The sequence below is a fragment of the Epinephelus moara genome, chromosome 21 (assembly GCF_006386435.1).
Source record: "Epinephelus moara isolate mb chromosome 21, YSFRI_EMoa_1.0, whole genome shotgun sequence".
NCBI lineage: Eukaryota > Metazoa > Chordata > Actinopteri > Perciformes > Serranidae > Epinephelus > Epinephelus moara.
In genome coordinates this window covers 37,623,512-37,647,697 of record NC_065526.1, presented here as the reverse complement: position 1 = coordinate 37,647,697, position 24,186 = coordinate 37,623,512, and the positions used below count along the sequence as shown (strand labels likewise).

General features: G+C 39.8%; 1 protein-coding gene across 1 annotated transcript in view; it reads left to right on the top strand.

Moving 5' to 3' along the window:
- LOC126382496 (disks large-associated protein 1-like) overlaps window positions 1-12,704 on the top strand; it is a gene marked incomplete at its 5' end in the record, with an annotated part of 36,350 nt that extends 23,646 nt beyond the window's left edge. The window contains one exon of the mRNA XM_050032391.1: window positions 4,942-12,704. Coding sequence (XP_049888348.1) covers window positions 4,942-5,166 — 225 coding nt within the window. The remainder of the gene's footprint in view (window positions 1-4,941) is intronic.
- Between the last annotated feature and the right edge of the window lie 11,482 nt (window positions 12,705-24,186).

Below are 24,186 nucleotides of genomic sequence, written 5' to 3'. Positions count from 1 at the left end.
TGCATTCACGTGACCATTGTGCTCATAGGAGTACAGAAAGAAGTGGTCCGAGCAGTCTAGTTAGGAGGCAGGTTGGGGTGGTGGATGGTCACAAAACTCAAGATTTTCTGCCAGGACTTTCAATAGGAATTGGTGTACAAAGCCGTGTGAACGAAGGCGGGGCTATGCCCTGGTAGTGCTATATGTCCCTTGCTGGCAGATGTATTTTCAAGATGGCGAAACGTTATGGAACCCCCCCAGACGACTTGCCCGCACAATGTCCAAACAAATCTTCTCTTTTCTTCTCTTTTACGAGAATAAGTCAGATTGTTGGTGGAGGCAATAGTACACCAATGATGACATATTTATGAATGCAGACATCAGTTTTTGCCAATAAACAACTGAAAACGCTACACAATGTCCCTTTAAGGACATCACATCATTCGTGGGCCACTAATTTATAGAATATCATACAAACTGTTGTGTCTGCGTTTTCATAGGATATCATATGAACCGTTCTATGAGGATAATGTTGAACAGAAACAGGCCGTTGGACAAAAGTTCAGCTCTAAACAGTGCACCACATTGTTTTGGGCCAGTTAGGACACCTCTGTCATTGGCTTTACATCCAAAATGTTGCCATTTTGGTGCAGTTTGGAGAGACTAATTCTGCTATGTCTCATCTCGTCACCCCAAAAAACACAAAACTTTGTAGTAATTAAACACCATGTGCGCCGCTCTCCCCCTTCCCTCCTCTACTGGAATTTGATCTCCTTCATGTTGCCGTGCTCGGTTCATGGCCTGTCAGAAACTAGTGGCTCCGTTATTCCATTTATAAACATAATAGTATGTTTATCATGTTGTCATACTTCTTGCTACTAATGAAATGTAAGTTGGATTTAGCGCTGTGAGGCTGTTAGCACAAGTTGCTGATGTAGGCTACTTTTTAATTTGCCAAAATGTGTCATAATAACAAATGCCGGTACAGCTGGTTTGCATAAAACCAAAGCGTATTAAGCTTGTACTGAAAATCAACCCAACTTTCCGTAAATGTACTCTCATGTCCGAAATAAAGCCGTAAGGAACTTTAACGTAAAATCCACATCTCTCTGACTGACCAAAAGCCACCACTTTGACAGACAGATGAAGCCAACAACATCTTACATATTACATGTCTGAAAGGGGCTTTAGACTAAAGTTAGCAACCATGAGAGAACCAATCTTAAGTTGTTTACCTGCTTTTGATTTAAAGCTTTTGAGACCAAAGAAGGCCTGCCTCAAAGTGTCACCAATTTCAGGTGATATTCTCAATGTGCTTTGACTGCTGCTACAACCCACCCAATCAGAATTCAGCTTGAAGTGACAGAATACACTGACTGATGCCACACTGTAATCAGCCAAAGACATATACAGTACAGTTCATCCAGGTACCACAAAAAAGCATTGCCTGCTCCATGGCCATAGTTTGTTTTTGTTGTATTTTGCAAAACTCGCAATGACGCAGTTTGGTGAATGTCTCTGCTTACCTCCATTTTTAAAAATGTGTTTTTATTGATGATGATTGATGACAGACATTAGTTGCGCACTCAGCATGCCTCTGCATTAGTGACAGCAGTCATTCTGAATGGTACCATATTTGCACATATGTTCTTATTCTACCTTTAAGTGGGGGTTTGGTGGTGAATCCATGTGGCAAAAGAACAAGGAGACAGTTTAGGTTTTGCATAGACTCACTAACGCTTATCTTGGCCAGTTAACAATCTTTACACACACGACCATGACATAAGCAAAGAAAGCCTTGTTTTTAGCCTCACAGTGCTGCTCAGCTTTTCTCTGATGGTGCAGATTAAGTGCATGCTTGTCTGACTTGGTGTCTGTGGTGATACAGATACTCTTCCTTCTGCATATCTCTAAGTGTATCTGCAAATCTCTTTCAGATGTCCTCCTTCTGCTCTGTTGCTCTCTTTCAGCAGTTTCTGTGGTGGCTTTGCATCATTGTGTATATTGACTCTGCTGGCTTCCTCATTTGCTCTCATTGTTGTCTTTTTCTTTCTTGTGCTTTTTTTGTGTTGACAGTGAAGGCGCTTGCAAACAGCCACGCATCAATCAGCATAACTGCAATGCCAACAACACCACAGGGCCTTGACACCTCTGGGCCTCCGTAGATCCATCATGTCTGTCTTTCCATCCATATGTCCACGCTTCCTTCTGCCCTTCCTTCCCTCAGCGCCCCACGGCCACCTCACCATGTGTGGCTTTTTCATGTGTGTGTTGTAGCTGCCAGAGTCAAAATAGATGGACAGGACAGAGTATGGCGAATATTCCTTCTCCACAAATAGATCTTAGAGCACACTGTTTACACAACAGTTTCAGAGGAGATTAAACTAAAACGTTTAGAACACCAGTAAAAAGTTAAGTCTGCTAACATGAAACAAAAGTAATATTAAAAGATGACATGAGGGATTTATTACACGATAGGGAAGAGACAAGTCTAACTTTTTCACCCAGTAATGCATTTTAATATTTTTGGGATACCTTTGTCTTCCATATTGTGAAGGTCAGGATGATAATGGTTTGCTGTGACGATACAGTCCAGTACAGATAATGTGAGCTGCACTGGGTGCAAATTTGCATTTCCTAGTATAGCAAAAGCATGACTCACCCTACCCTGCCTTACTCTGCCTCTGATTGGCTTACCTTAACCATAACCAATGTTATTCCTATTGACTACACCTAACAAACCCAACCAACGAAGACAACAAGTACTAGCCAATTAGAGGGAAAGTAGGGCAGGTCACTCTTTCGCTATCTACGCATCTGGAAACGCATAGTCACATACTGGAATATGGAAATTCAGCATTAGTGCTCAGGCGGGTCTGTAGATGGCCATACTGACCCTTCAAGTTCATCTGAAAGTGATCCCAGACTTGTGTGGACAAAAGCTCAGCTCAGTACAGCGTATCATTTTGAAATCAGCAATTAATATGAGAATAAAATAAATAAGTGAATACAGAATGTCACAGGGTGCAGTGGTTCAAAAGCTAAAATCAGAGCAGCTAATTCAGTCTCCTGGCTCTCATGAGGAACCTGGCTGCTGTCTTCTGAATTAGCTGTGCAGTGTCATGGCTAGACAATATTAAGAAATTTAGAATTTTGATCACAAGCAGTTTCAGGGGTGATCAGAATTTTCTCATACTTAACTTTCAAATCTAGGAATTTTTTGACATCTAGTTTTTTAGGTCCTTGTATCTGGCACATTACAACTTGGATCTTCAGCCCAATTGCTAGAATAAATGTTGGCATTGTATGTTTCTGCAAACCATAGATATGTTACATTTGCACATTATTATGTAGCAGATTTATTGAAAATGTACATTTCAACAATGCTGTGGTTAACGTGTTGTTAAGTTTAGGCACCAAACCCTTTTGGTTATGGTTAGGAAAATATTATGCTTTGGCTTAAATTACGTGATTTTGGAGAGCACAATCCTCACAGAAAATGTAGCAATGTCTCTGTAAAAAAGAACCACTTGTCATGCCACTACCATCACTGGAAAAACAGTGACCGGTCACTAAAAAACACCCTTTTGTAGGCTAAAAAGCCACTGAAAACACAGCAATTCCTCACTAAAACCCAACTGGTTTTATTATTTGTTGGTCTTGCTCAGTGGTCAGCAGTGGTCTGCAGCTTGGCAGGCATCTTGCCTAGGTGTCAAATCAACCCCTCCACCTTGTGAGTAGGCTCACTTTAGAAACACTGATATGATACGTATGTGACCTGCAAATGTAACATGTCAATGGTTTTCAGAGAGGTACAATGCGAACATTTTCTTCTGGCGACTGGGCTGTGATCTTGTATTTATGGTTTTGGCTCATTCCTTCTGTCAGTTATGACAGCAAGTTAAATGCTGAGATCTAGGAACGTGGCAATAATTTGTAAAAAAAATAAATAAGTCAGACAGGTCAAGAAACATGGGCAAGGAGATGATCATACATGTTGGAAACAAATCACCAGGTTAGTCGGATTTATTTGGAAGAGAGAGAACACTGAAATGATTACTCAAACAGTCATCACAGTTTACGGACCCAATTCCTGCCTCAGATTTTACCCCCTGTACTTATGGTAGACATGTACCTCTCTAAGTGGCTGACCGCTGGTGTTTCTTGACCCATCAGACTTTGTTTTAATAACGGCAGATCTCAGCAATTACCATGCTGATTACAGGGTTTTTGTAACTGATAGAAATGATAGATGAATTATGAAAATAAGACCCAATATACCAGAATTATCCTTTAATGGCATTTGTGGTGTCAGTAGAAAGATAAGACATTATGTCATCAGCATAGTAGTGAAACCGGTGCCACTAGTTTATGTATGCACGGTTAATGAAAAAATAATATAGGTGCAGGAACAGACCCGACCACAGGATACTTGCAAGCAATGAATTACATTTACACCAAAATACCTACCTTGCATGCATATGAAAGCCTCAGACTATACAAGACTGTGTCACACACAAAAATACATTCGTATAATAGGTACGATTTTAGCTGTTCCCATGTAGATAAATTGTTGTTCAACCAAGAAAAGTTTATATCATAGAGAAAATAGAACCAATGTGTGAACCACCACATGGAGGGAATAAGTTAAGGCTTTAAAACAACAGCATGTGAAGTCGCTGCAGTATTACAGAGGCAGCGTGTGATGCAATATGTTAAAAATGTGGAGGATGATCAAAAAGAACTAGCTATACAGAATGTCTGATTCATCTTGCCTCCTCTTTAATTACAGTTATACATACATGTGCATAGGCATACATTAAACCAAAAGCCACTAAAGACACATTATAGGTGGTAGTTACAATGGGTATCACAGGTACATACACACATATACACACATACAAACATATATCTGTCTTTTTCCTGAAATGTCCCTCCCCCCCTACCGTCCTCTACCACCAGGAGAGGCGGCTTCCACCTCCAGTGCCAAAAAGGCCACCCAAGGGCCCCCACCACCACCCCCCTCTGGCCAGAGACCGCTCACTGGAGAGCTCAGAGAAACAGCGGCAGGAGGCCAGGAAGCGCCTGATGGCCGCCAAGAGAGCCGCTTCCGTAAGGCAAAACTCAGCTACGGAGAGCGCTGACAGCATCGAGATTTACATCCCTGAGGCTCAGACAAGGCTATGAGGACACTACCAGGGATACACACAGGGTTGACATGCAGAATACACACAAACACAGCATACACAAATACAAATGTATGGTTGTCCACACCAAGGTTATAGGGGTGTAACCAAATCTGAATACTGAATTAAGATATGCACAGATCCTGCAGTCTGAACAGATACGAAAAACATACATTTGTGCAGTAATATTCTTCTGAGTCATAACACAGATACATCAAACACAACTTGCTGTAATCAGCTGAATTCACTCTTTACAGTGCTGACCATATTGCTGACATTAAAGAAGGCGCTTCTTATAACTTCACCAGATCTTGTCTCGTAATGATCAGATTCACTCTTTTTTTTCAGAATCATATCATCACTTCTGACCAGATTAGTTGTGCAGTGCAGAATTAAGTCTGAGTGATGTACCACAGGAGTTGTATTTACCTCGTAATCACATATTGATGCCCACTGTGTGTGCTAACGGGCTGAGGGAGCTTAGATATATATATGAGGAGTATAAATAGCACTAAAAAATATTTAATGCTAAAAATGAAGCAGACTAGAAAATTCCTAGCAGCTTCTGATATAAACCAGATACAGATACAAATACAGATATGTGACACAGATAGGGCAGCTCCCTAAACATCAGGGCTGCTGAAGAAAAAACATCTGAATAGTGTTGAGTTAAAAACAAATGACATTTATAGGCTATATAATAAAAAGTCTAAACCATAAGTGCATGACAAATTAAAATGTCAGTGTCAGCCCCTCCCCAGATATGGACATTGGCTTTGCGTTACATCCCTAGCAACCAATGTACATTTGACTTTCCAAGACACACAAGACCCAATATACTGTACCCTTCAGCATCAGTCAACTGTGTCTCCTAGAAATTACGTCTTATGAATTGCATTCATAGTAACAGCCTGGATTATGTTCACAGATAATGTTACTCTTAACTACAGTTATGTACTTTGCTGGTTTTGCAGGGAATTGGTTGGGGTGGATGGTGGACATACAAAGTGCAGGACTATGACTCAAGATTTGTGTCCAGAATCCTGTTAGTGGTTAGGTTTAGGCAACAAAAACACTTTAGTTAAGGTTAGGGAAAAATGGTGATTTTTAGTTTAATGTTAATAAAAAGTTAATAAAAGTAATAATGATTTAGTCACTATGAGTGGATAATGTATTGCATGACTGCCTATTTTGGTGGAAAACAAATAAAATATGTTGTCAGAGAACATTTTGCTGATGTGTTCACTGCCAACACTTCTGCAGCTAGAATTTTGCAATAGAAAATGGAATTTGCTCATAATTATATTTCCCTAAAAAAACATATTCGCTATTTCAAATTAGTTGTATGTAAACATAATTTGTAGGAGACAGGTCTGCATCAGTTGGCCATGACCTGTAGGAGCTGTCCAAACCTCTAATAAACCAAGATTTTACATGTTGGACCACTGTCTTTGATACATGTGTCTAACTTTTACTAATTGAGACCAGCTGTTACTTTTTATAAAGCCACAGCTACAGTTATGTTGCAATGTTTTTTATAGAAATGTGCACCCCACAATGAGAAAATAATCTGAAATCTGAGCTGAACTAAAATACAAATTATTTCATTTTTTTCTGGGAATTTGAAGGACTTCTTCTTCATCTGCTGAGGGGATCATGTGATATGGTCACAAGCTCTAAAACAGCTACTTAATAGACTTTGTGCCGAGATTTCTGTCAGCTACTTAGTTAAAGGTGTACAATGCAGGATTTCCTATGAAACAATGTATAGACCACTACAAAAGTAATCCTTCTCAATCATTACTTATGACCCACTCTTAGTGTGTGGCGGTGTATTTATCTGCAGAGACTCTGCCCTTTGCCTAAATTTTCTTATTTTGCTGTTGTCAAGACTTCTTGGCGGCCTGTTCTCATTCCCAGGTCATCATATACAGTACATATGCTTTGTCACGCCCCCTCGGTGTGTGACGCCAAAACTGAAGGCACCCTTCAGTGTCTCTATGAGATGCATATGAGATGCCTCCAACTAATTTCAATGTAGAAGATGCTAACAATGGACATGCTATAAATCAAGCAAACAACTCTTTGTATAGTGGGTGGAAAGGGTGGTGGAGGGGGTACCGTATGACAATGTTAACCATGTGTTACATCGTGTTTCAAAAACCCAGTCTCACTCTGAAGTCGTTGAATACCGCCGTTTGGTCAGTGACTTCCAGCATCAGATGTTATTCTGTAACGGTACCCTGCGCTGTCAGGGTGAAACGCGGCCAGGCAACAAAGTAAATGAAAAGGGTGAAATGTGAGAGGCGTGGTAGATGGGTCCAGCAACCACTGACTTTCACCAGGGAAGCCAGTGTTCACTTCCCGTATGAATGTAAAGCCAAACCCTGTTCTTTCGTCCTAAACCCAACTAACTGTTACGACCTGCGTTTGTTGTTTAAGGTAAAAAACGTAAATTTGCGGTGTTGTACCAGCATAGTGCATAGGGTTGCAGCAATATACCAGTTTCAAGGTATACTGTGATTTATAAATTAGGATTATCATGCCGTGTGCATTTTCTTATCTATGATGTTGGGAAAAAAATGCAACTGGATGTTGAACCTCCCCTTTATTTTAGTTATTTTCTAAGGGGAGACTTTACAATGCGTGTAACACGCATAACTTCACATGGCGTCCCAGAACATCAACAACCAACAGTGTACTTTGCAGGTCATATCTCAATATGGAAAGTCCATGGCGAAACTTCGATATGTGACGAGGTCAGAGTGAGAATGTGTTGGTTTCACCCAGGTAACAACTGTGTATCACATACACAGACACTAGTGGCACATTTGCACCAGATCCATTGACAGAGGATGTGTTGCGGAGAGTTTGGAGACGGGGTTGCAATGTGTTTTGTGGTCTGTGTTTGCATGAAGTAGACTAGATTCAATTTCATGCAAATGAGTCCGTCCAGCACAGTGCAGATGGTTTGTGAAACTTGAACCAAGCTGTCAAACTAGGCGATGTAGTTCTAAAATGAAACAAGATTCAGAAATGGCATTGCCCATTTCTGAATCTCAGATGTTTCGAGACATACATTTTGGTGGATGTTTAGATGGAATAACAGACCACCATGTTATTTCCTGTTTGAAAAGGCAAGCAAAAAAAAAAAAAAAAGGACCGCCCAACTAGCACTGCGTTTATCCAATCAAGTGCATTCCACAATAGGGTACGTCCTCACTGGAGCTAGTGGAAATTAAGTACAAAGGATGCTTTGTGCGTCGGTATGAGACACTGAGGCGGCATGTCAAAGCATCAGTATTTAATGTCCTGGGAATGAGTATGGGTTGTTCCTGGGCAGAGCACACAGGTGAGTTTAGGACTTTATAAAAAGGTAGCAGCAGGTGCCAAACCATAAGCAGCATGCATCCAAGAGAAAGCTATGAAAATTGCAGACACAGCGCAAAAAAACGCAAACAGAGAGGCGATATGCCAAGCAGAGTGAATGTGGGGTTGGCTTTCACTTTAGCTGGCGACACTGTTTACAAACAGGACCGGACAATTCCTGCACAGTATACCTTTAATGTTGGAGGAAGACTGTGGCAGAGTGTATTCAGCCTTTCAGGTTTGGTCAGATCATACAGGACTTGGTTTGACTTTTGGTAGATGTTGAAGATTTCGTCTGTGGGTCTTGTAATACTACACAAACATGTACAGAGGTGATGGACAGTCCTACACACACACACACACACACACACACACACACACACACACACACACAGAGTAGTAGTGTGAAAACACTTGGATCACACAATGGTTTACACTAACACAAACTAACACATCAGCACTCACAGGTAATTCTTTCAGGTCTTGTGGCTGTATGAACTGCAGGCTGTTGTAATATAAAAACAGAGTCTCTCTCTTCCATCTGGAGAAGAGGCCGTCATGATCACTGTTGATCTCCACACTCCATCTATTCTTCATTGAAGTTAGGAACTTCATGTAACGATCAACTGGTATTTTCTTCCACTATGGTGAACACTAAAAATGGAGACAATATTTTAATGGAAAATTGGTTATTTTACAAATGTAGATGTACTTCCATAGGTTTGGACATGATTCTTATTGGTTGTGATCATTTTTTACTCAGCAGTCGGCTCACATGGACTACACAGGGCACTGCAAACAGGAGCCACCAGGCAGGTTTTAACCAAGTTTTGTAAAAACAACATATTCAAAGATTTGTTTCAAAACTGTCCGATGGCTGGTGTGGTTGCCCCCTCTGTATTTTAGCAATTCAGCTTTTGATGACCAAAACTACAAATATTAAGTTGTAAATAAACAGTTTTCTTTTAACCCTTGCTTGTATAACATAGAAAGCCATCAAGTGAATTATGAAGTGCTGATACGATCAAATACACTGTTACTGGGGAAATAATGCCTGATACTGTTGGGAAATGATTTGAGTTGGGTGTTTGTATGATCACCTCCTGTGCATAGGTCACACGTTTTCTCCCTTTTTGGTTTGATCTGCACATCCACTCTTGGATTTGTATTTTACAGGGTACATTTACACTTAAGCAATATTTAGTGAAGATAGAGATAGATTTAGTGAATTGAGCTTTATGGAACTGCTCAGAGATTTACTATTTAACTCAAGACCCTATAATTTATAAGAAGGAGTGAGACTGAATTGAATGTGCAGTGTAGTATTAATGTCATGGCATCTCTCAAGTAGCTACTCTAGTTGGGCAATTAAAAAAATAACTTAATCTTTCTAATTATAAGATGTTCAAATTCATTTTTTCTTCATTAGAGTGATAGATGGTTTGACAGGCCATGTCAAGATTTAAACAGGTTGGAGAAGTCTAATTTGAAACTGGTAGCGATGCAGATAAGAGGATCCTCTGGCTGTTTAAAGACAAATACAGAGACTGTGTTTCTCTTTGTGTAGACAGCCATCAGACAGTTTTGGACACAAAGGGCTATGACTCTAGCCATTAGTAGGAATCCAGTGGTTGCCAAATAAGAGCCTCCAGGGAGCCAGAGTTAATTTAAAGCTCCCTGAACAAAATGACAATAGAGGCATTGTTTCAGTACTATAGACTGTCCTCAATTAGACAGTGCATAAGAATGGCAGTTGAATATAGTCTTCATTCATACAGTAACTTCATTTTGAGCTGTCTCGCTGTCTGCAAGCTGTCACCACAGTTTATGAGCTGGATCTACCCCTTGCTTCTCCACAGCTCTACCCTCTCATACAGATATGGTCACTTCTGGCTCCAAAAATCCAAGATGGCAACAGCCAGAACCCAGTCTCATTCTGTAGTCGTCAAATACTGCAGCTTGGTCACTGATTTCCAAGTCAGACACCAATGAAAGACAGGCAACCTTTTGTGGCGCTTTCTTAACCGGAGGGAGGTGTTAGTTAATAACACCATCAGTCGTCATCAGTCGAGGACACTGACCTGCCTGAAAATGAACTTTGTGTTTGTCAGTCTGAAACAGAATGTTCATTTTGATTTGGTTGCACCATTGTGTCATCCTGCAGGCTTTTAGACCCGCCCAAAAAATCCTGGACACAGAATTTGTGATAAACAGTCTATCTCCACAGTTCAGTACTATAGTTCCCAATCTATGCACATTTTCAACATGTTTTCTAACATGTATAATGTGTTTAGATGTAAATCTCAGATTTTTAAAGTATTTTGAAAAGAAACAATGCATGTAACAAGCGTAAAGTGACATGGCGTCCCAGAAAGTCAATAACAGATGCACCCAGGATATATAGCGTGTCATATATAGACATTAAAGTCTACTCACCAAGCGGCAATATGTGACGAGCTGGGAGTAAGAATGTGCTGAATGCCAAATCCAAGGCTTCGAAATAGTAGTCCACAAACCAATGGGTGACGCCATGGTGGATACGTACATTATTTTTACAGTTTATGCCACAACTACATCCACTGCTCATTATAATTCCCTTCATTTGAAATGAATTTAGTGGACAATATTGCTGTCATGTTAGTGTGACCAGGCTCTCAGATACAAAGAAACAGTGTGTGGGTTAACTTCTCAGTGTGTAATAATGGTTTACTTTAACGGGTTCTTGTGTTCTATTTTATACTATACTCTGAAAGGAATACAAGTCAAGGGGAATTGTACTATTTTTTCTAGTTACCCAGAGTCCCCGTTTTTCTGTGCATGCTATATGAAAGAACAGGAGCCGCTGCTTAGCTAAAATGCTTGAGATCGACAGAAACAATCAGCACTTCTGTCAAGACAAGGTTGACAGATCATCTTTAAAGATGAGAGATTTATTATTGGAGTGAAGTTGGGTTTTTGCCAGTGAGAGGGTAGTTTTCATGTGTCAAAGTGTCTGTGACTCTGGTTGAGTAGGAAAAATAGTTAACTTCACCCAAACTGTCCATGCATCATTAATTTCCCTGTGCATTAGAATGACAGGAACAGAAATGACAGTGTGGCTGGATGATAAAAAATACCATGTGGAATATTCTAGTCTTCTTTATAGTGACAAACCTAAATGTAACTTTGGTTTTGACTTTTAAAGCAGTCCATCCCGGGTGTTGTAATGGCAAAAATGAATGCCTATTGAGTCAAACCCCAGGAATTCTGCGATTTTGTCCAATCACTGCAATTGCCGCAAATATGACTATTTAAAATGGATAAAATCTCATTTCATTGTAGAACTGCATCCAGTGTGTTGAACTTAGCTTCTCTCTTTTTCTGTTTATCATGAGACCACTGCTGCGCCTGGGACAGAGTCTCACACACACAGTGACAGGGATAACTGTTACCTAACATTAACAGGTTTTATGAGTCAAGCCATTTCAGAGTTGGTGTAAGATTATGAGGACTTTTTATAGCTCAGTGTTGGATATAAGCTGCTGCGGTTGTGTTAGTTTGTGCATCAGGCATTTTAGGTTGGCATTTTGCTGCACTCCCTGATTTTGTTTTTATACTGCCAATGCTGAACGAAGACTGAGTGGGCTTTCCTGCAAATTTTCAGAATTTTTATTTAAAAAGGGATGGCTTTAGATCCCAAATCCCACAATCCCAAAACCAATCTGTGAAATCCTAGAGGGACTGTTAAAGGGATGCGTTAAGCCAAGCAGAGCAGCTGATATTAAAATACTTTGTGATTAATTTAAAGAATGAAAACATAAATACTTAAAGGTCTAATGTTTAGGATTTAGTGGCATCTAGTGGTGAGGTTGCAGATTGCAACCAACTGAAATTTCCCCCAGGTGCTAAGTATGTAGGAGAACTACATGCTATATACTACATGCTAACATAAAATGCTAATGGCCCTTTCTTGAGCCAGTGATTGGTTTGTCTGTACTGGGCTACTGTAGAAAAAAACATGGCAGACTCTGGAAGAGGACCTTCTGTGTGTAGATATAAAGAGCTCATTCTAAGGTAATTAAAAGATGAAGGTTCTTAGATTCAGGTGGTTAGAAACTGATAAAAACATAGTTATGAATATTGCAATCAGTTTCTGCCAATATGTCCCCTTAGATTCTACACACTGGACCTTTAATGTTACAAATACATTCAAACTGTTAAAAGCAGGTGGTTGGCAATACATCCAGCATCAAAATGCTCTTTGACCAACTCAGTCTCACTCCAAAGTCATCGAAAACCAGCACTTGGTCAGTGGTTTTGTATTTTGAAAACAGACGATGCATATAACAGGCAAAAGTGGACACAGCTTCCCAGAACCAATGCACCCAGTGTACCTTGCACATCATCTGTCGACATGGGAAGCCCACTTCTACTGCTCCTGTACATAAATCACACAAAGGAAAAATATGGTACTTATTAATTTAATCAATCTAGACAGAACTGTAACATATGCCCCTGCTATGTTTTATTGGTATTCTTACATTGTGATTAATCTTAGCTTAGTTTAGCTTAGCTTAGTTTAAATGTTTAGCTTAGTTTAAATTATTTCTTCTTAAAATTCAACTTGTGAAACTACATTGTAGTGCTTTTATTTTCTACTTGGTGGTTCAACAAATAATGCAGACCATCACCATGGCCTACATAACAAGCTTAATATGGTGTAATATCAGAGCACTGTTTTTGTTACTATGAATGAAACAAAATTTCGTATTTTGGATACTCAAAATGAAAATTCAGCCATATAATCATTTCTGCTGTTGTCACTTTGAAGGGGCACTCCAGCAACTTTACACATGAAATTCAGTTTACTCCTCTTTTTGAGCTCTACTAATTAATGTCTTCTGTGTCTCTAGCTTTGGAATATGTCTCAGAAAATCATCCTGATGATGTCACAGTGTCACTGAGGTTATCTCAGCTTGGGCTTAAAGACTTAAAATATATAAGAGAAAGCCTGTACCGAGCTGTAGAGTTTGAAAGCTATGGGTGTTTATCAGTCAGGAAGTGTCTAATAAAGAGAAGCTTTGATATTGCATTATGGAAAGTGCAGGATCCAGTATTTTGGAACTTGGCACACACTAAGGACTAAACGTCATATCTCAGCTTCAATTTTGCACACTTTTTAAAAATCTGTCTCCTCTGAGTCCCCAACTTTATGCAAGTGCACTACTAAGTTGCTGGAGTACCCTCTTCATGCAAAAAAAAAACACAAAACAAAACAATGAAGCTATTATAAAGCACACCAAACTTTGTATTAAGTTTGGACTCGTCACTTTCTGCACAGAGACATCTGCGGTGAACACACCAACAGCAGATTAAATTTGGTCATAGAGGTGAATAGTTCGCCCGGCTTGCTACAGTTTCTGACCAGAGTTCTAAAGTGCCAGAACACATTCCAAATCCATAATTCATATTCCACAGCTGGACCAGACCTGGTTACAACAGTGACAAAGAAACATCTTTGGGGTCAAGATGACTTTTTTTTTAGAGCTACTTCATGTTGTTTATTTGTGATAAGGCCATTTATACTATTAGCCTACTTATGCCAACATTTATTGTGACAACCTCTTCTATAACTGCCATTCATTTCTCCAGAGCACTAATCTGGGAATCAAAAGTAGAATTCACAGGATTCTACACGCTATTCTAAGATGATGATGATGATGATGATGATGATGATGATGATGTGTTGTTGATGAAAGTATTCAATATTTATTTTCTTCTTTTGTAAAGATTAGTTGTGTGTGTGGGGAGGGGGTGTAATTTTGTACAGGATCTAATTACCTCTGTGTTTAAATGATGATGACAGTGACAATGACAGTGAGCCATATTCAATGTGAAATACCCTTCTTATCAAGAGGAAAGGGCCATACAGATGCTGAAAGAGTTTTTTGTTTTTATTTTACCATTTACTGAATCATTTCTTTAGTGTTCCAGTAGCAAGCTTTCTGTCTGTGTGTTTGGGAGGAACAGAAGGGCAGGAACAACATGACACGAATGTGAACCGGGGGAGCAGGAGAGTGTGCACATTGGGAATCTTTAGTGTATACTAGGCTCTGGAAGTGTCTCAAATAAAAGCCTTGATGACTCTTCAGACATGATGACTAACAGAACAGAGCCACTGGCCGGAGAATGTTCAAACTTTGAGGCTGTGGTGTCAAAAACATGAAAACAAAAAGGTAGAATCTATGGAAGAAAAGTGCTGCCAATACTGAAACAAAAATCTTATCACATTTTATGTACATTTTTTTTTTTTTTTTGCATGTGATCTATGTCACAATTAAACTTGCAATTAAAGAATTAAAGTACATATTTGAAAACGCATAATTACTGCTAAAATTTAAAACTTCTTTAAAAAATAATTCAGTCTACTCCAAAGATTAATAAAACAATGATAATGAAGATGAAATTGAAAGTCAAAAGAACTTGACATTCTTAAATTGGAATTTATTGCAAACTAGACTTTATGACAGCCATAGACTTGTACTGTACTTCCTCCCCAAATCAAGAATTGAGGAAAAAAAGAAAAATGAATATGAAAAACACAAATCAAGAAAAATCAGAGATACATAAGACAAGGACCAATGAAGCTGACAATAATCATTAAAATAGCAAGAACCAATATGTTTTTTAGCATTGAAAATGTACATAGGAAATCCAATTTACGGACTCTTGAGCATTACCATGAACATAGTTTTTTGTGTTTCCTGTATGATGTCATGACTTTTAATATATAATGAAACCATCTTGTTATTCCTACCATTTCTTCAGTATTGTTTTATTAGCATTAAATGTCCATGTGTGACAGCTTGAATGCCAGTATTATACTTGACCATTTTTTTGTCAACAGAAATAAAAATGTTTATTTTGGTAGTAGTCATACATTTTAAAAAATGTGAATGATAAGAATTTTTAAATTTAGGGTGAAATTTAGTCATACATAATGCACACAGAAATTGAAAATAAAAATAATTAGATTTTACATCATGATTTATTGTTTCATTTAAATTGGCAGCCCTTCCATATAGGACAACCTTGGATGTAATGCTGCTGAAAACCCAAGTAACCCCAACCAACGGTGGGCTCTGTGTGCTTTAATTTCCTCAGGAAGAGATGGGAAATGTAGTCCATAAAATCAGGGTCTCCCAGACATGGTGGTCTGTTACTCAAACTGTGTGTGTGTGTGTGTGTGTGTGTGTGTGTGTGTGTGTGTGTGTGTGTGCGCGCGCGAGAGTCTGTTTGTTATGAAGTTTGTATGCATTGCATATGTATATAATACCATTACGGAAGACGCACTGTGTGTGTGTGTGTGTGTGCGTGCGTGCGTGCGTGCGTGCATGTGTGTCTGCGTGAGGTCTCTTCAAAGTGCTTCCTGAGTCCCTTGTTTTTTATGTCGGGCCTTTCCTCAGTACGGTCTAGTAGCCTCATAGAGTCATTCTGTACATTTACTCCACTCGTACCCGCGACAGATCTCTTGTGTTTGTACAGAAAAATGATTGAGGGTGTTTCATGACGCATGCAGACACAATATTAGTACTTATGAATCTATATCTAAGTTGAAGACATGTATTTGGTTTTATTTATGCTCTTATTTATTGATTTTTTAAACTATGAGATTCTGTTGAAGTGATCTGTCATGCTCTTCTGATCTTCTGTTGTATTGTAAAGAGATTATTATATGTCCACAACTATTGATGAACCCATAATAAAATTAACTATCAACTCTTCTTCAATGACTGATCTCTGTATGCATTTGCAACATATGAATACATTAATTGAATCCTATGGTTTGCATGGATTAGATTAGTTTCCATGCTGGAGTAATAAATAATAATAAAATAGATAGTAAAAGTACATTTTTTTAAAAGACAGAAAAGAGCAAAAGCCAACATAAACCAGCTACGAAAATGTTTCTAATGGCTTACAATGTATAACTGTACTGTGTAAAGAAAAAAAAAGTGAGAAGATAGAAAGAAAGAAAAAAAAATTGTATCCATTTTGAAATTTGATCATAGTGATATCATACTTGGGGCCAGACTGAAAATTGTTTTTTAGTTGAATGAAAATTGGAGATTAGATCCAAAACATGGCAACTTAAATGTTTCATTAAATACTTGGATTTTAATATTGGTAACCCTGAATTTCCATATTCTCCACTGCTCCCTCAGACAAATATGTCAGTTTTGATATATGTCATAATTTCATAGTCAGATTGTCATAAAATGTACTTAACACAATCTTGCTTTCTTTGCCACCAATGCCAGTACAGAGTTTAGATTTTAACAGGGCCATGCAGAGACCTTTAGGGGTTAGGTGCTCCAAGTTAAAAAGCGGGCGCGTGGAACAATATTTCAAATAAACTTAAGAAAATATTTTTATAGTACCTATCATTCAAGAAATGCAACACAAAGGGCTTTACAATAAGGGCAGTATAAGCACACATGATAATAGACATAATGGACATAAAACAGACAAGGCAATTTAATATAAAATGATATTTAAAACAGTTTGGAATAACTGAATTATAAAATCATAGTTGTAAATCTATAAATCATAAAATCAAGTAAGATTTAAAAAGAGTTGCAGCAGCATGAGGCGTAAATAGAAAGTAAAAGACCAGTATCAGGTCAGAGCTAGTTAAAGGTTAAAGTGAACAGATACGTTTTAAACTTTCTTTTAAAAATATTTAGGAAGCTAGCTTCCCTGATATCTATAGGAAGTGCATTCCATAGCTTTGGGGCGGAATTGAAATTGACGTAATTGTTGCTGGGAATCTCCAATAAACCAGCAGCAGATGATCTCAGCGTTCTTGGAGGCAAACAGTTAACAAGGGAGTTAGCTAGGTCTCAGCCCATGTAGGGCTTTGTATACAAGGAGAAAGACCTTAAAATCAATTCTAAATGTAACAGGAAGCCAATGCAGAGCAGCTAAGACTGGCCTGATGTGCTCTCTCCTCTTGGTTCGGATCAATAGCCGAGCTGCAGTGTTTTGAATGAGCTGAAGTCTCTCGGTGTTTTTTTGGGAAGCCATTAAAAAATGCATTAATCAAGTTGGCTTGAAATGAAAGGCATGAATCAGTTTCTTAGCATCTTTTTCATTTAGAAATGGTCTTACCTTAGCTATGTCTCTGAGGTTGAAAAATTATGTTTTCGTCACCTTGTTAATGTGGGACTTGAAGCTTAGATCTGAATCAAGTGTCACACCAAGACTTGGGCAGCATTTCTATTTTTGTTTTAGGGCTGACAAGCAGGATTTCAATTTTGTCTTCATTGAACTTTAAAAAATTATTGCCCATCCTATTTATTGCCAAAAGACAGGTAGTAATGGAGTTTATGACTACAGCATCATTTGTTTCAGCAGGGAAACACAATACCATCCATCCATCAATCTTCTAACCGCTTCATCCTCTTGAGGGTCGCGGGGGGGCTGGAGCCTATCCCAGCTGACATCGGGCGAGAGGCAGGGTACACCCTGGACAGGTCGCCAGACTATCGCAGGGCTGACACATAGAGACAGACAACCATTCACGCTCACATCCACACCTATGGACAATTTAGAGTTATCAATTAACCTAATCCCCAATCTGTATGTCTTTGCACTGTGGGAGGAAGCCGGAGTGCCCGGAGAGAACCCACGCTGACATGGGGAGAACATGCAAACTCCGCACAGAAGGGCTCCCACACTCGGGATCGAACTGGGAACCCTCTTGCTGTGAGGCGACAGTGCTAACCACCATACCACCGTGCCACTGAAACACAATACCAACATAATTTAAAGCATAACCTGTTATAATATATCATACCATATCAAAACACAATGCAACATGTAATTTACAACAAACCACATCATACTAAATCATAGTCCCCGACCTGATAAAATCAGAGGGGGGTTGTTCTGAATAAATATGAGGAAATTCTGAATGTTTGAATGTCATTTGTGCTGCACCTGAGCAATTTTAATTTCTCTATAATTGTACCATAAAATCATCATATAAAAATTGTCTCTGGCATAATCAGGGTAATCCTGACAGGATTCCTTTGGAAACCTTATATAACCTCTAGGGATTTAATTAAGTTTCTAATGCTAGAAAATTATGAATGTTATAATATAATTTGTGGGGACCTATATTAGATGTTGAAGCACCCTCAGCCTCCCCCTCTGCACTTGCCTGCATTTTAAGGTGTAATAGCAAGATGTTAACACTTCAGGGTGCCATGGTGACTGCAGCCTCTGGGGGCTGCTGCAGGGTCTCTACAGTTTCACAACTGCAATGTTCACAAAAACAAGGGGGTGGGGACTAAAAGGAAATCTGAATTTGAAAACAAATAGCTGGATTTGCAAAGTCCTCTTTGCTGGACTAATACAAAACACATGTCAAATTATCAGTACAGAGTGGCCATATGAAGAGCTGTGGAACAACAAGCAACCATCAGCATTTATCTTAAGAATGTGTTCTTCTCCTCTGTAAGCACATGATGGCAGTAGTGCACTGAGGATTAGGGGGTTCTGTTATTTAATACAGCTTTTAAATGTGTTGTACCCAATACACTGACTTTACAGCAGCCAAGTGGATGAACTTTGTCTTTTCTTCTGTCTTCAAAGATCAAGTGTAAGGTATTTGATGAGCACACTGAAATGCACTAAGAAAAAACTAAATCCCATGTAGATCAGATTCAAATCTATGAACCCTATATGTAAACATTAAGGTCAACCAGCTGCCAGAGACATTATTATTTTAACATTGTGATAATAAAAGCATACTTCAGTCACCAAATGGAAACCTGACAGTTATTTTAAGTAGTAGTAATAGTAGACTTATCCTTAAATGCAGCCATACAGTATGGGAAGGACAAAACTGGCTGCCACATTTTATAAATTATGATACAAATGTTATTGTGCTTTCCACAAAATCAGTAATAATAGTAATCTTACTGAAAACAATCATCCCTTCAATCAGTCAATCAATCAATCATTTTATTTGTCATATATAATCATATATGGTACCATTTCAGTGAAATGTAATTTCACCAGTTCCTTCAGTTGCTGGCTGGTGCATCCGGTACCTTCTTCCTGACCACAGCAGGGAGTAAGGCTGTTATCCAGGTGGCTAGAATCCTAAGTGATTCACCTGGCCTTATTTTTGCAGTGTCTGGTATGAACATCCTTTAGGTATGGTAGAGCAGCAACTATAGTGTGTTCAGCTGAAGGGCCACTCTTTGGCCTTGCAGCCCTGTTGGGTGCTGTTTTCATATCAGTCAGTGATGTCCCATGCAGGACGCTCTTAATGGTGCAGGAGTAGAAATTCCTCAAATTTAAAGGGGGAACCTGGAATTTCCTCAGGCATCTCAGGTAAGACAGTCTTTGCCTTGCTTTTCTTACCACTGAGTCAGTATACAGCACCCAGGTCAAGCTCTAACTGATGCAGACATCAAGGTATTTGAAGCTATCTACCTCATCCACTGAGGACCTGTTGATATTAAGGGGGGCGTGGTTCCTTCCCTGCTTCTTTCCAAAGTCGATTATCGTCTCTAGTTTTGCTGACGTTCGGGAGTAGGTTGTTATCCTCCTGACACCAGTGGATCAGGTCCTCTACTTCTTTCAGGGAGGCCTTTTCATTGTTATCTGCGATCAGGCCCACCACAGCTGTGTTGTCAGCAAATTTAATGATGGTGTTGGAGTCAGAGATAGCTACGTAGTCATGTGTGAACAGGGAATACATCAGGGGACTTAAAACACAGCCCTGGGGTGCTTTGATGTTAAGGATATGGGTGGAAGAGGTGTGTCCACCTGCTGACACTGCCTGGGGTCTACCTTTTAGGAGGTCAGGGATCCACATGCACAGTTAGGGTGTTTAATCCCAGATCCTTGAGCTTTGTGACCATCCTGCAGGGAACTGCAGGGTGTTAAACTCTCAACTGTGGTCAATGAACAGCAAACTCACATAGTTCCCTTTCTTTTCCAGGTGAGATAGGGTGGTGTGGAGGATGTGTGCTATGGTGTCTTCTGTAAATCGGTTGTGAAAGTAGCAAGGATGCAGGAAGGTGGGTGATGAGTGTGCTGTAGCACCCCTATTGACAAGGGGAGGAACAACACAGTCTGTAAATAGTTACCATAACTTGTGGGTAGTCTGAACATTTTATTTTAAATTCTGAACAGCATATGATAAGATGCCTGTCAGAAGAATATGAAAAGAAAAATTTAAATATAAGATTTCAATTCATTACTTTGATCTGATGCGATAATGTCATCACGTCAGGTCAAAGTGCAAGGGTCGGGTCAGCTCATTGGGCAGCTAACGTTAAACTTGGGGAGAGATTTGCAGTAGCGGTAAAAAGTCAATAGTGCAGACAGGCTGAACAGGCTAAGAAAGACCTGAAATATGCCAGGACAGTTTTAGAGCTGCTTCTTAGAGCCATAAAATATCTTGGACACAAGGGGCTTCCAGGGGACATGAGTGGCTTCAGCAACCAGACAATGTCCAACCAAGATGTCCAACACCATTCCAAAGAAAAAATGTGTGAACCACATCCAGTCCAGAGACAAATTGTGTCTGAGGCAAGAGAGCACACATTCTTTGGACTAAGGGAGCCACCAGTGTAACAACGTCTGAGCAGTTTTCCAGTAGCTTCTTGACCCAATCACCAGAATAAATGTTTGAAATTGTATGCTTGTTTTATGTTATTTGTAGCAGATGTGTTGAAATTTCAACAGTGCTGTGGTTAATGTGTGGTTAGGTTTAGGCACAAAAACCACTTGGTTCAGGTTAGGAAAGATCATGTTGTGGCTTAAAATACATGCTTTTGGTGGCACAATCACTGGAAAAAAAACCAACTACTTTTGTTGTTTGGTAGTCTCAATCAGTGATCTGCAGCTGGCAGCCATTTAGCCTAAGTGCATGCACATACATAGTCATGCACGCACATTTATATTGCACAGCACCCTTCAGCGAAAATATGTTCCCGCGCCAATGGATGGTAGACAAACTGTAGTGGGTCAAAGCACTTCATCACTGTAGAGGTGACAAAAGTGATGGTGGACTCTTGAAGGACGTGGATATGGAAGACTGAGCTGATGACAGGTTGAATATAACTGTGAACACTGGCACTAGTTGGCTAGTACATAGTTTGTGGACCTGCCCACTAATACCATCTGGTCCTGCTGCTTTCTCAGTGTTTACATGCTTGAAAGCCCTCCTGAATGAACCCGAAAAATGTACGAGGACAGTAACCTTTTCAGACCTCAGTGATGTCTGTAGGTGTTCCTTTATATAACTTGAGAGGTGAATTGCAGGTAAAAGAAGAAGAAGAAGAAGAAGAAGAATTCCACTGCAGGTAATACACTCAGAGTGTATCAGCATTTTCACATCTGCATTGTGGTGGCAGGACAGTGAGAGAAAAATGTTCTGAGGGTAGTAAGTCACAGAACATAGTCATAGAGTGCAGGACCTCATGAACCTCGACAATATCTCAAATCCCAGTCACAAACCACAGGAACCCAGCAAGAGGCAATGGATACCAGGACCCCTAGAATCCAGTCATGCATCTCCAAAATGCAATCAAGGACCCAAAATCCCAGTTAAGGACCCTATACCCAAGTCAATGACCTCTTCAACCCTGTCAAGAACTGATGTCAAAGACACTAAGAACTCAGTCAAGGACCACAGTGAAGGACCTGCAGATCCCTCTGACTACCTGGGAGTTCTTGCAAGGGTTTCAAATGCTTCCAGAAAGCCCACAGTTTTCCCAAAATACTGTCAACAACACCTTTTTGTAATTGTATCTGCATTTGCATACAAGACTTTCCCAAGACCCTGACCCTGTCTTGTTGCTTCGACAGACAAGCAGATAAACAGTTCTGATGAGTTGCTCCTGCGGGACGCTCAAAAATCTCTGTTAATCTCCTTCAATCCTCCCTGCAGCCGTCAACAGCCCCGGGGCAGAGCTGGACTCTCTCCAGTCTCCTCACATATTAGCCTGGCTCTTAGTCTGGAGCCACCAGATTAACGCCCAAATCAATTAGAGCCAGCAGCAGATGAGTCAATTACCCCCACCACCACCACCACCCCCCACACCGCCTATTATCAGTGGTGTTTATGCTTGACATCTTGTAGGGGAAAGGAAATGGAAGGGGTGTTTTGGTCTTTTCATAAGGGTGGTGTTTGTTTAGAGGTTAAAGAGGCTGACTATGACTCTGAATTAAAAGATAGCCTGGGACTGTCTGGGTGGGGAGGGAGGGCTTAATGACCCCCTTCCTCCAACAGCTACTGTCAAAGTTTCTTTGAGCAGCAACCAACCTCTAGCTGGGCCAGAAAAGCTGTTCAGTGTTTAGAAGTATGACATGAAGTAAATATGTTGCCACTCCACTTGAAAGTTTTGCTCAGTTTTGTGTAGTTTAGATTAAGTCAATCAATTTTGTTAAGTTTAGATTGCATTTGATCATCAATTTACTTACTGTTAATATACAAATGTCTTTTTGTACAGTTAGAAATTATTTTGTACAAGATATCTGTGAGACCTAGAAAAACGTTGAGTCGCTGATCTGCAAATGAGTTTGTCTTTAAAGGTTGATGACAGTTAGAATTGTTTTTATGGAGTTAAAGACTGAAGACATTCACCCGCAGTCTCAGGTCCCTCTCTCAGACTGAGACTGAAATTATTTTTCATCTAGAATGTACCACCAGCAGTAACAAGATATTCTTCCATTTTAAGCCTCCTACAGACTGTGAGATTTTAGCAATCTTATAAGTTTAGCACAAGCTACACTGTGAAACATGGATCTAATAAACTTGGATATGACATCAAGTTTGATGTATGCAGACTGTACAGTGACAGAGCCTACTCAGGCTACGACGTATGTCCATGGACATCAGTACTTAAGAGCAGAAGTTCATCAGCATATGTCATCCATCAATGTTGCTGTGGTGGTAAGAGAAAAATGAAAATATAATAATTTAGTGGCTTTTATGTGTGTCGAAAAAGTCTCCAGAGGTGGAGGATGAGAATATGGACGCAGTCATGGCTGGGGACAAAAGGCCAACTTGCCATGTCAATTTTGCAACAAGACCTTGAAGTGTATTTATTAGCATATACCAGCATTTAGCGTTGTTGCGCTGATCAATGCATCATTTCATGCGGCATTTCTATTGGTTGGTTAGTAGACGGAGGCTGTAACAGCAGTCACACAGTGAGATGGTCATCCCAAATTTATGACACTGTCAGAATTTTATCCTAGGCTGTCTTTGATGTCTTTGAAGACTGTGACAGAGGCCATCCTTGAACCTCTCTCACTGTGTGATGTAGGATCACCATTTTAGAGCCAAGACTAAAGATATCGCCATGTTACTTTCACGTCGGTCATCTTTCATCTGGGACAGCCCAAAATCACATTGTATGCCAGGCTTTGGGCACTTTGTCAACTCGTCATCTGTAATCCTTTCAGAGAGTGAGTAACATAAGTGTACAAGTGTTTGCTCTGCTCTGACTAAGTAAGACAAATGCTTTTTATGCCTCTGCACCAGCAACAGCTGAGCCCGAAGGCAGTATGTTTTTGGGTTGTCCGTTAGTCCCATTCTTGTGAACGTGATATCTCAAGTATGCCTTGAGGGATTTTTTTCAAA